Here is a 14,072-nt window from a genome sequence, read left to right as displayed (position 1 = left end):
TATATATATATATACTGTTACTGTATACATGCAGTATGCGTAATAAATAAGTGAATTCCAGCAAATTTATCCTCTGCCCCTCACATTCTTTTTGATAAAAGTGCCCACCCCTCTGTACGGACCCGCAAATTCTCTGTATAATTTCCCCATCCAGCCCTCCTTCCTAGCAAGTGGGCGGGAGCAGGAACTCCAGAGGTTCGGGGCACTACCCGAAAAATCGGGAGCCTCCCGCAACTTCCGGCAGAGTATACAAGTATATAATTTTATCTAATGCACTTTTAAACGCAATCTTAGTACTTTTTTATGTTAAGTGTATATATTTCATTTTGGGGACACTGCTGTTTAGCATATTCTGAATTGTTCATTACTGTGTGAATTTGGGGAAAAGATGTGTGGAATATCATCAATTGGGAGCATTACTGTGTGTCATATGAATTTGGGGTAAAGGTGTGTTACATTATCATTAATGGGCATTACTGTGGGGGCGATTCAATTGTTTTGTGGGCGGCGATAATGGGCGCCCAGTGTTGCAATTCAATTGTTCTGGGCGCCCATTAATTATCGCAGTCTTCATGCCCAATTAGACAGGGTTTAGGCATGTAAAATAGCTAAACCCATGTAATGTGCTGGTTAGGGGACCCTAACCACAGGTTTATCGCACATTTTGATCACACCCTCCTGAGGGTGCGAGCAGAAATCGTACTCGAAAGGAGCAACAATTGAATTGCGCAAGCCCAAAAAATAGCCATCTAAAAAACAATTGAATTGCCCTCTTTGTGTCATGTGAATTGGGGGAATTTCTGCATGTCATATTATGAATTGGGAACATTAGAGTATGTCATATGATTTGGTGTATGTCATATGATATGTGTGATCATTACACAATGGTTCCAGCACTCCAATGCACTGCAGAAAACTTGCTAGGGTGCCGCCCTAAAACGGATACAATGAGTGACACTTATTTTTATATAATCTTTAGGCTTACCATACTATCCCTTTAGACTGGGGCACTTATATATTACATAGGTTCTTTGGCTAATTAAAAACAGGTGAATAATTTATTGTCATTGATATTAGTTCATTTGTACAGAACCCAATATCTTAGCCTAGACCTTGTTAGCAGCTCATACTCCCGCATTTGGGGTAAAGATATAACATATATATCTTCAACAGATAATTTGCTTACACAATACGACTCCACCCTGAGATTTTTACGTTGCTCCTGCTTACAGGATGTCGATATTAAGACTATCAATAGAGTCTACATATCACAAGCTCGCAGGAGCTTTATGGTAGCGGAGGAGTCGGGTAACTGTCTTAAATGTACACAACCCCATGCAACTTTTTTTTCACAACCTGTGGTTATGCCAAAAAACACGCAAATTTTGGGGGAAAGTATTAGTTTTTATTAATAACATTTTCAATTTAAAACTTAGAAGAGATTTTGTGTGCCAATTTTATGGAATGGGATCTTGGTCTATATAAGAAAGCTATTATTCCTCTACTGACCATTATAGTAACTATTGCTAAGATAGTTATACTATGTAATTGGACTACTTCTACTCCTCTGTTTTTGGGTTCAGTGAAATCATTGAAGCTTACTACTCTCTATAATGATAGGCAAGCTGTTTTTCCGGCATTAGAGACTGGTAGTAGTTTTCCTACTATAGAAAATGGGGTGCTTACATTGATTGGCTCGACTCCTCCACTCAGTCAAAATTATTACAGGTGTTTGAAACCACTTCATGGCACTTATACAGAAATGTGACGTGAAGGATAGTACACGCTTTGCTATGTTCTGGTGTGTTTCTACGTCTGGCAAGGTCTGGTTCTAACTACGCTCCGACTTAATCAATTCAGGATTATTCTCAATCATTGTAACAGTTCTACCTCAGGTTATTGCATGATTGTTTACCCTCCAATTTCCCTTGTCCCCCCATCCCCCCTTCTTTTTTCTATACTATTCCTATTGTATTTAAAATGTATTCTAATTTACAGTAATGTGGGTTTTATTTCTCATGATGTTATTCATGAATGTCTCGGTTTAAAGGGATAGTATGGTAAGCCTACATATCATAGCACTCCTCCACATGCAATTACATGCACAGGTGCTCCTATGCTGCACCAAACTTACAGAAACCCCAAGACAGGCATCAGCACTCTGGGAGCTTGTAAAGATAAAGTCAGCATTCACGAGCTGTGTTCCGACATTTCATATTTTAATTTTGAATTAGGGAACAATATAGTACAAAAAACACTTACCTTAAATACACCATGATGAATATATATACATACATACAGCGGGTAAGATAAGTATTTGGGATCGGTATGATTTACCACCGGCCGCATGGCCGGCAGTTCAAATCCCGACAGCAGAAGCCCAGCAGTGAAGATCCCGACAGATAAGTTTTTTCCTATTTATGAACCTAACCTCCCTCCCCCCTAACCCTCCCTTAGGGGTGCCTAACCCTAACCTCCCCCCAAGTGCCTAACTCCCCTCTAAGTGCCTAACCCTAACCCCCCTTTCCCCGCAGCCTAACCCTAAGCCTCCGGGGGGGTGTGCCTAACCCTAACCTCCCCACGGGGAAGCCTAACCCTACCCCCCTGCCCCTTCCCCTAGCCTAACCCTAACCTCCTGGGGGCGTGCCTAACCCTAAGTCCCCCCTGGGAGCCCCGAACCTAATTCCCCCCCCCCCACCGCAGCTTTCCACGCGCGGCGCCCGGCTTACCTTCGATCAGTAAGCCGGGTATCAGGCTCCCGGTGTAGGTCTAATGGCAGGTGTCGGGATTTCGATGCCGGTCATTAGACACTTGCCGGGATTAGATAGTCGGGATGCCGACAGTCGGCATTTAGACCGTCGGCATCCCGACAGCAACAACCCATGTAATCCACACATACAAAGAAATCAAACATAGATGTCCATAAAATGAGTTATGTGTAATAATGTGAAATGACACAGGGAAAAAGTATTGAACACGCTTACTGAAATTTATTTAATACTTCGTACAAAAGCCTTTTTTGGTAGTGACAACTTCAAGACGCCTCCTGTATGGAGAAACTTGTCGCATGCATTGCATAGGTGTGATTTTGGCCAATTCTTCCACACAAACAGTCTTTAAATCTTGAAAGTTCCGTGGGCCTCTTCTATGATCTCTGATCTTTAGTTCTTTCCATAGATTTTAAATTGGATTCAAGTCAGGTGATTGGCTGGGCCATTTTAGCAGCTTTATTTTCTTTCTCTGAAACCAATTGAGAGTGTCCTTGGCTGTGTGTTTGGGATCATTGTCTTGCTGAAATGTCCACCCTCATTTCATCTTCAGCATCCTGGTAGATGGCAGCAGATTTTTATCAAGAATGTCTCGGTACATTTTTCCATTCATCCTTCCTTCAATAACATGAAGTATGCCAGTACCGTATGCTGAAAAACAGCCCCACACCATGATGTTCCCACCTCCAAACTTCACTTTTGGTATGGTGTTTTTGGGGTGATGTGCAGTGCCATTTCTCCTCCAAACATGGTGTGTATTATGGCATCCAAAGAGCTCAATTTTGGTCTCATCTGACCAGACTATATTCTTCCAATATTTCACAGGCTTGTCCAAATGTTGTGCAGCAAACTTTAAACGAGCTTCAACATGCTTTTTCTCCAACAATGGAGTCTTGGGTGGTGAGCGTGCATACAGGCCATGGCGGTTGAGTACTTATTGTTTTCTTTGAAACAATTGTACCTGATAATTCCAGGTCTTTCTGAAGCTCTCCACAAGTGGTCCTTGGCTCTTGGACAACTCTACTGATAATTCTTTTCACTCCTCTGTCAGAAATCTTGCAAGGAGCACCTGGTTGTGGCCAGTTTATGGTGAAATTATTGCGAAGGCCTTGAGAGAACTGTTTGCTTTTAACCATCATGAGATATTTCTTGTGTAACACCTTTTTATAGGCCATCAGGTGAGACTGAACCAGCTTATTTTAGTTTGCACTAACAAGGGGCAGGATTGCTTTCTAATTATTATGCTCTCATCCTATAGTGCTGCTCTCTCCCTCTCTAAACAGTCATATTTCAAGATCCTCATCTCCTCTCAGTCCTCTAATCCCCAGCGTCTCTTCACCACTTTCAACTCCCTCCTTCACCCACCCCCTCCTCGTCTCCCCTCCTTGCTCTGTGCCCTTCACTTTGCTACCTACTTTACATCTAAAATTGATTCCATACGTCAGGACATCATATCCAACCAGTCCCCCAGCTCTCCACCTCCTCCTTTCCCAGATCACCCCTCCCAATCAACTTTACCAACTCTAGCATCCTTCTACCCTGTATCTGGAGAGGAAGTCATGGCCCTTATCCGATCCTCCCCCCCCTTCCACCTCCCCCCTTGATCCTATCCCCTCCCGCCTACTCCGCTTCCTCTCTCTTTCTGCCTGCTCCCAACTTGCCCACCTCATTAACCTCTCCCTCTCATCAGGCACTGTTCCTTCTGCATTCAAGCATGCCCTTGTCTCCCCCATTATTAAAAAAACCTACCCTTGATCCTAACCTTCTTTCTAACTACCGACCCATCTCTCTCCTACCTTTTGCCTCCAAACTCCTTGAGCGGATTGTCTACAAACGCCTTACCACTTTTCTTTCCTCCCACTCCCTCCTTGATCCTTTTCAGTCCGGCTTCCGTTCTCTCCACTCCACTGAAACTGCCCTCACAAAAGTCAGCAACCACCTCCTTGCTGCCAAATCCAAGGGCCACTACTCTCTTCTCATTCTCCTTGATCTCTCTGCTGTTTTTGACACTGTGGACCACCCTCTCCTGCTGCATATCCTTCACTCCCTTGGTCTACATGACACTGCCCTCTCCTGGCTGTCATCCTACCTCTCTGACCGATCTTTCTCAGTTTCCTCTCATGACTCTTCTTCCCCCCCACAGCCTCTTACAGTAGGTGTTCCTCAAGGTTCTGTTCTTGGACCTATTCTGTTCTCCCTCTATACTTCCTCTCTAGGCGAACTCTTCAGCTATTTTGACCTCCATTATCATCTCTATGCTGATGATACTCAAATCTATATTTCCTCCCCTGATCTGTCCCCCTCTCTTCTGACTCATATCTCCAACTGTCTCTCTGCCATCTCTTCCTGGATGTCCCAGCGATTTCTTAAACTTAATATGTCTAAGACAGAGCTGATCGTCTTCCCACCCTCCCACATAACCTCACTTCCCACTATTTCTTTATCAATTGATGGTATAACTATCTCATCTAGCCCCAAAGTGCGCTGTCTTGGAGTCATCCTGGACTCATCCCTCTCCTTCATACCACATATCCAGAACCTTTCACAGTCCTGTCGTTTCCATCTCAAAAATATTTCTAAGATCAGACCCTATCTCACCCATGATGCTACAAAAACCCTCATACACTCACTGGTCATCTCCAGATTGGACTACTGTAACCTCCTCCTATCTGGCCTCCCCAAATCCCATCTCTCTCCTCTCCAGTCTGTCCTCAATGCTGCTGCACGGCTTATTTTCCTCTCCAAACGCTCTACATCTGCCTCCCCTCTCCTACAAGCCCTCCTCTGACTTCCCTTCCCTTTTAGAACCCAATTTAAGGTTCTCACGCTCACTTACAAAGCCCTCACCCAATCTTCCCTCATATACATCTCTGTTCTGATCTCCCTTCACTCTCCTCTCCGCTCTCTTCGTTCAACTAACTTTCATGCAAGCTGATTACTTACTCCCACTCCCGCCTCCAAGATCACTGCTCCCCACCTCTGGAACTCTCTCCCACTCCCCATCAGACTCTCCACCTCTTTGCAATCCTTCAAACGGGCTCTCAAGACCCATTATTTCATCAAAGCCTTCCAGCTGTCATTCTAACTCCCTGATACATACATCTTCCTCCCCATCTGTGTCACCCCTGTTTGTCTTCCCCTCCCCTTTTAGAATGTAAGCTCTTATGAGCAGGGCCCTCTAACCTCTTGTACTTCTCCCTACTTTAGTTTCATCTACTTCTTACTCACTACTAGGGTACCTAACACTTGGCTGCTTATGCTCTGTTGCTTATCTGGGTGTTATGATCACTAATGTAGCAATATGTATTATCCATGTCCTGGTCCTGTATTGTATTGTTCTGTAAGTCGCTTGTCTACAACTTGTCTAGGCGCTGCGGAACATTTGTGGCGCCATATAAATAAATGATAATAATAATAATAATAATAATTACTAATAGATTTCAGCTGGTGTCTTGGCTTTCCATACCTTTTTGCACCTCCCTTTCTTCATGCGTTCAATACTTTTTCCCTGTGACACTTCACATTATTACACATAACTTATTTTATGGACATCTATGGTTTGATTTCATTTGGTGAAAATGTCATTTACAATAGCCCCATTACAAATATATTTACTGAGAAAAATGTTGATGTTTTCAATACTTTTTTTTTACTTGCTGCATGTGTGTGTTATATATATATATATATTATGAGGCCTTTCATTGTCTTTTTTTAAGCTCAATTCTTTATATTTATAAAATGATGTAGCTGTGTATCCCTGAGCTTAGTTATGTATGTACAACATTTGTAATGTATTTACTCACTAAATATCATTCATTCCTCTGCAGCATGTCACCATAATAATAGGGAGGTGCTTCTCTAACAAAGTAGCAGATAGAGGTTTACTGACAGGTTTTCAGACTTGCTCTGCAGAAATGGCCTAAATTGAGTAGTGTTCAATTAGCCCATATACAGTGGTCAAAAGTTTTACATGACTAGCTTGTTCAGCATATTTGTGGCATGAGGCAACCTTTACTGTATTTAGCTTTGAAATTTTGTGTAATATTATGTATTGTTGTGTAGAGAATTTAGTCAGCTACTAAAAACTGGATCAGTTGTTTTTATATATTAAGCGGTTAAAAAGTTACAGCCAGAAAACTGCAATGAAATAAACACAGTTATGTTAATTGTTTTCCTCGGGCCGTGATATCCATCAACCAATCTGGTGCCAACGTCAGTTGACCAATCAGAATCAGATTGGCTGTAACTAGTGTACTGTTTCCAGGATTCTTGCCAAATTCTTGCCAAATTTAAGAAGACAGGATCTGCCAATGATCTTCCAAGATTTGCTCTCCAATGGTCAGCAAAAGTAAATTGGAGATTTTGACTTGTCAACATGAACGGTGAGTGCGTTGAAGACTTCAATGGAGGCGCCAACTGGCCTGGGCAAAGGAACATCGATCCTGGACCATTGAACAGTGGCAGAAAGTAAATTTTAGTGATGCAAGTCTCTTATTTCTTTACGGCAATCAAGCAAGTCAATATGTATGATGATTTCTGCACAAAGAATTAGTCCTGAGTGACTGTGAAGCATCCAAAAAAAGTCATGGTCTGGGGATGCATGGCAGCTGCTGTTGTTGGGCGTCTTTAAATCGTGGAAAAAATAATGAATGTGGCGCAGCAAAACATAGCTCAATGCTCTAGACAAGAATGCTTCCCTCTGCAAAAGGAATATTTCCAGATGAAGATTTTCTCTCTCAAGATAACAATGCACCATGCCATAGAGCAAAAGTTATGAACAATTGGTTTGCGTCGCATCAGATTGCTGATTTGGCCTCGGCTGTCCCCTGATCTTGACTCATTTGAAAATTTGTTGCACATGGTTGGGTGCAAAATCTCAAAGAAGAATCCCACAACAAAATGGGTGCTAACTGAAGCTCTTATTGCATCCTGGATTCAAATGATCTCTTTGGCTCTTCTACAGAACCTGGTTTCGTCAATGCCTAAGCACTATGCACCTGTGCTCAAGCCTCAAGCCTAAAGGCTGGCCCATCGAATACTAATCACTGTTGATATATCGAATCACCCTTCTTCTAATATATATATGCTGCGAAAATGAATTGTTAAGACCAAAACAGGTATATCAGGGAATAAATGTTTCATTGAAAACTAGCTTATGGCTTTTTGTATTATTCTCACTTTTTAGTCAAAAATCAAGATACCTATAAATTGTCATCACTATTATCTGCACTTGCATGTCCCTTCCTTAGAGTAGGCAGTCTGACTGCATAAGATCACATCTGAAAACCCTGTAATTCTTTTTCCATGCCCATAGGATGCTTCTTCCCCATTGCCACCAAGTATTGCCTATGTAGCCACATGTGAGAAGAGACTGAGATGCGGGCAGCACTGTATTGCTGGTAATTGCACTATTGCATATGCAGAACGCGATACACGAGCCGCGAGCTAATACTCTTGGGATCTTTCCACATTTGGAATTGTGTGCAACTCTGATTCAGGCCCAATGTTTATTACACAGATTGCATTAAAACATAAGGTTAGACTTAGAGTTGCATGTAAAGATGCCGTGTTTGTGTATGAATAATGAGGAGTCTGTAAACTGGAATTTCCTTGCTGCGTACATCTTAAGATATGTGCAACATTAAATCTTATTCATAAATGCGTCCCAAGCAAATATACTGCAGTCATCATCATCAACTTCAAAGGTTAACACCCGGTTTCTTAATTTATGTCCCGTAGCAAACTTATGTCGAGATGCGTGTAACTCAAAATAAGTCCATCTCCAAGGGGAGTGTTATCTATCTCCTATACACCCTTCTTACACTGCTCTTGCATGCGATCACTCCTGATCTGTCTCTTCAGCAGGGACCACTAGTGCAAGATTCATGCAATGCGTTGTTTTTTAGTTAAACTGTGGTAGATTTGCAAGTTCACGTGGTCTGTATTTTACTAATGCAAAATGTGTTTTTGGTTTGCACTGTAAGGTGGTGGTCAAGAGTGCGTACTAATTTCTGCAGAATTCTCAATGCTTTGAAAGTTTAAATCCTACTTTAACATTTACATGAATGATAACTGTATTCAATGACTAGTGAGTCTCAATATTTTGTTATTACATCACAGTTTTTGAAAATGAGTTAACGTTTCATGCGCTTGCTGATGATGAGGAGGAGGAGGAGGATGAAGGTGAAAAATTTGATTTTGATAGTGGTGATGATGTTCCAGAAGCTGACAGACAACCACTTCACGTGGCTGGTGGTGATCTCATTGACCTAGGATTACCGGATCCTCCGGGTGAGTTCTATTCTCTTATCTAGTGCAAAGTGTAATTAATTTTCTGAGTAGCAGGCACGTAATAATCTTAGTAAATTCTCTAGATCAATAATAATCTGATTTCCATCCATATTGTTCTTTTTTTTTGTTTTGTTTTGTTTTATTTTTCCTATCAGACAAATGAGATAGTATCTCATGAACAGGCCCTTTTTATTATTATTATGCAGTACATGTCTGTATTAACAGCAATAATGAAAACCACAAAAAGTCAAAAATTGTATAAAATAAACAAGTAGACTTCAAGGGCCTGATACATGGGAGGATGCAGAAGAAGCTGCATCTAGTGACTGTTTCCCATCTATGACTTTATACAAATGCAGCTACATAGTCCTTCCCTGGAGTACATCCACATCTGAATGTGCAATGACTGAGACGCCCACTACTGGCTGAAAACTGATTGCTGCGTGTTTAGATGCACCATCAGTCGCACCAGTGAAACTTGCACCAGCCCTATGACAGGTGCAGTTTCCCCGTCCCAGTATGGCCTCTTATGCCAGCAGTTGAGTGTCTGTGTGTACAATCACATTCATTCTGCAGACCAGCAATTGCAGTGTAATGGGAGTGTCTCCTTGTTGTGAGCTATGTTGAACAGCTTCTCAAAACAATATGAACTGTGTGTGCATAGCAGAACACTTTCTGCTTTTTATACCACATTGTAGAACACGGTTGTCCCTGGTAAAGGCATGGGTAGAGATTGATTATGGATATGTAGTATACGTATAATAGCGTTCCCGCTAGGCTGTTTTAGCGGGGCGCTGCGCCCTGCCCTATTTCTGAAGGGCAAAAAGCACCCTGCCCTCCGGTGTGGCCCCCCAACAAAACAGTCTGCAGGCGCCGTCCCCACCTGCGGGTCACATATCCCGCGGGTGTGGAAAACTGCAGTGCAGTGGTCACCGCCGGTGAATGGATGCCGAGTGCATGCGCTCAGCATCCATTCAGACTGATGACAGCACTTGGGGGCAGTCCGGCATGTCCGTAAGTGCTGGGCATGCCCCCAAGAGTGACAAAAAGGGGGTGGGTATTAAATACACACCCTTTTTTCCTTGGCCATGCCCCTTTCCAGGCGCACGCAGATGTGTCCTTTCTCTAGGTCCGGCGCTGGACCTAGACTGAACACTATAAAATTAGATTAGTCTTTATAGTTTTACATTGAACTTCTGCAACTCAATAAAAATAGAAAATGATCAGATGAGTAAGGGTCATATAAAAACAGCTTCACAGCTACAATTTGTGATTGGAGAGAGTATGGACATTCATGTTTACTGTATTGTGTATATAGTTTTAGTTTTCTATAATTCTCCCCTTTTAAATGTGATTTTTTTGTTACTGTAGTATTTGATCAGTTAGTAGAAGATGCCTATGAAGAATCATCTCAAGATCTGACCACTCCGAATGATCTGAGTACAGCGCCAAAAAAAGTTAACCCCTATTCTGTGATTGACATTGGACAATTTCAAGATGGGGATTCCTCTGCATCTCAGGAGCCTCAGTCTGTGGGTGACAATACAAGTCCCTGGGTGCCAAGTGGTTATGATGTTCCTGTACCATGCGGGTATGCGGTTCCCTCTAATTTACCCTTGCTAGTACCAGCATACTCCACTCCAGTTATAATTCGCCACATTTCTGTTGATGAACAAGGTAATTTTAATTTTCAGTTTGTGCACATAATGTTTTCAAATTAGTATATCATAACTTTAATTTTGCATTGATTGCTCTGTGCTGTATTACTCACTGTGGGACATATACATAAAGTATGTTAGTTAGGATATTATAGCCATTAAGATCCTACTGCATATTGAGTTATTTCAAGAAGCATCTGAATTAAAAGGAATGTTTGAGTTGAAGGGGGCAGGGTCCCTCCAAGCCACTGATGATTTCCCCCACTTGGGCTGGCACTGTGATACTGATGCAGACTCCTTCAGTGATACACACATTTTGACTTTACAGTTCCTTGTATATAGCACCCATGTGCTTGTTCACTATCACTGTATGTGGACAGTCAAGAAAGAATATCCGTAACTGAGTGTCCTACGGGAGGGATCATTTACTGTGCCATCATGGTTAGCTACCTACCATAATAGCTTATTATTGTAAACATTCTGCCTTGCCACTGGCTACTTCTGCTTGCACCCCAGGCTAACAGTTGCCAGCTATACCCAGTGTACTCGATGTGGCAGTAACCCTTCTACAAAGTTCTATATGAAAGATTAAGCTTTGGCTATACCCTTGGTCAGCTTTATTGTTTTTCATTTGTAAATGTACAGTATGGTGTAAATAATTTAGTACTGTATGGTGTAAATGATTTACAATATAAAGGTATTTATGCCAATCTATTTTTAGCATACCGAGTTTTGCTATAAGCATGGTCAGTTATTATTACAAAACGTGTTCTTTAGCCAGGAACCAAATAATGTAGGGTGAATCAGCCAGTGAATGAACATATTTAAATTTAAAGTATTAAAATAAGCATTCATTTTCTAAACTAATCATGACAAGTCTAATTTTATGCTTTGAAGCCTTGTGTTAGATGAATTTTAATTGGATCCTGAAGTCCTATGACTAGGTTGCAAATTAGTTTTCTATTTCTGGTTTGAACAAGCCTGATCTGTTTTGTTCTCAAAATACTAAGGTAATGTATTGCCTAATATGTACTAAAAACTTTATAAAATAGCAATGTGCAATGTTTATACCTCAATGAATATGGAAAAAAGCTTCAAAAGGGTTAGAATTGAATACCCTGTGGTGAAACACTACATGGATAGCCTTGGATAAGGTAAGAGGGGGGTGTTACCATGATTATTTTTTTTTTTCTTCAGTAAATGAACAAATTGTTCAATTATTGGGTTTTTACAGATTATTGTTGTTTATTCCATAAAATGAAGGTAAATTTAGATTAATTTGTACAAAATTGAGAAAACATAACTAAATAACATAGGGGAGATTCAGTTGTTTTTTTGTGTGCCCGTTGTAGCTATTTAGTTGTTTCTGCTGATGGGCGTGAATGCATGATTTCTACTCGTAGCCTCCTGAGGTATACACCCAAACTCGTTTTAGATGGGTTTAACCGCTTTACAAGGCTAAATCCAGTCTATTTAGGAGCGACATGCGTGAATAACTGAAACAATTGAATATTGCCCCATCAGTTTAGACGGGCAATTGAGCGCACAAAAACAATTGAATTTCCCCCTGAGAAGATAATATAGATGGAGACCAACACGTGGACAAAAGTTGATATATTATCGATTATGTTACTGTAGAATATGGGGGAGAGTTTTATCCAGGAAAAGATAGATAAATTCCATAACCAAGTTGAAGTAAGCATGTTGCGTCTAACTTCTTGGAAATGGCCTGAGAAAGAGGACTGAATATGGTACAACAGTAATATGGTGAAGGAAAAAATAATTGCTCCAAGTATAACTGGTTCAAGAGGATATGGAGTATGCAGTGTTCCAGAAATACTTAAGGCAAAAAAGATGCCTAATAGTATTAAAACACAGGATTAACCTTTTCTTCAGTTATTATTAATCTACTTGAGGTATCTTGTACTTCGATTTCACATACCATCGAAGTAAGTTGACCTGTTGCCTTTGTTTTATTAAAGAGAGTTACATTGTTCATTCGCTGGTCTTGCATGTTCATTCGCTGGCTTTGTGCGTTCTATCACTGGTAATTTCTGCACCTCTCCTGGACGATTCACCCTATGTGAACTAATCTTTGTCAGCCATAATTCAATCTTTAAATGAATAACATCTTTATTTGCATGTAGGGTAACTTTACCACTGTTTACAAGTTGAGTATTTTATTGCCAAAATATATTGAAGATGAAATTGGGATGTGTATAAGATTAATATTAGTGTGAATAATTATAATTGAACAGTTATCACTCTCTTAGTTTCCGCAGAGAGGATTGTGGGGAGTCACCCCATAGTGCAACGTGACCTATGTATTTGTACATGAGCCATTAAGTTCTAAACCACCTTCTTATAGTAGCATCAACAAAGACTGCCTTATGGCGTAAATGAATACAGCTATGATGAGATGAACAATGATGTGGACCAGCATTAGTACTGCATTGCTGCTTGGCCACCAAGAAATTAACTTGTGTGCTCTTTGTTTTCCAGGAGTTCAGGAGGTAGTGCCAAATCCTCACTTACAATATGTAACTGACAACCATCATACAAGGTATGTAAGTTGTATGATAATATGTTTATTAAATGGTAGCGCCTGTCAAAACTTAAAATCGTTTATTAGGTACATGTCACTATATAAAAATTGGAAGGGGAGGGACATAGACAACTGCTAGTTGTGTGAGAAACATTAAACTGTGGGAGTATAGAGCACAGTTATCTTTGTCCAGTGTTGGTAAAGTAGACCCATTCTCGTGTAGTATATTAAGTCGACATGTCAAATGTCGCCAAACATAATGTCGATACTGATATAAACAATTCCAGGATGTTGATTGACATTGTGAATGCCGATACTTGGCAAATCGACAATGCAATTTTTTTATTCACTTTGAATGTAAGCCTAACCCTAATCGCAGCCTAACCCTAATCTAACCCCAATACCATTTGAAGCCTAACCCTAATCTAAACCTAAACCTTATTGAAGCCTAACCGTAATCTAACCCTAAACCTAATTGAAGCTTAACCCTAATCTAACCCTAAACCTAATTGAAGCCTAACCCTAATTGCATCCAAACACCTACCTAAACCTATTTGCAGCCTAACATTGACCATAATCTAACTATAACATCAGATGTCAACATTCTGGCTAACAACCCTTTCATATCCTTTTAATGATGGAAATAAATTAAGTAACTTAAGTTTTTTTTTTTAAATGGAACTAAACCCCAAAATACATTTTTAGATTCTGTATAAGATAATAAACTGTATTGTCTTGTCTTTCTTTGGATGTCAGAAGAACTATAATTAAACAGAAATAAAGTTGTTCCTCACAGACCATGTTTATGTA

At 40.7% G+C, this 14,072-nt stretch overlaps 1 protein-coding gene across 2 annotated transcripts in view; it reads left to right on the top strand.

Annotated features, from left to right (window-relative positions):
* Positions 1–14,072, top strand: part of ARHGEF10 (Rho guanine nucleotide exchange factor 10) — a 154,862-nt gene that overhangs the window by 35,251 nt on the left and 105,539 nt on the right. For both annotated transcript variants that reach the window (XM_088479699.1, XM_088479698.1), the window contains exons 3-5: positions 8,889–9,059; positions 10,431–10,736; positions 13,220–13,280. In XM_088479699.1, the coding sequence (XP_088335825.1) occupies positions 8,889–9,059; positions 10,431–10,736; positions 13,220–13,280 (538 nt within the window). The remainder of the gene's footprint in view (positions 1–8,888; positions 9,060–10,430; positions 10,737–13,219; positions 13,281–14,072) is intronic.

This window comes from Taudactylus pleione, unplaced genomic scaffold (genome assembly GCF_031769625.1).
Source record: "Taudactylus pleione unplaced genomic scaffold, aTauple2 ptg000244l, whole genome shotgun sequence".
Lineage (NCBI taxonomy): Eukaryota > Metazoa > Chordata > Amphibia > Anura > Myobatrachidae > Taudactylus > Taudactylus pleione.
Note: the sequence above shows the minus strand (reverse complement) of the source record. Positions and strands in the feature narration are given on the sequence as shown.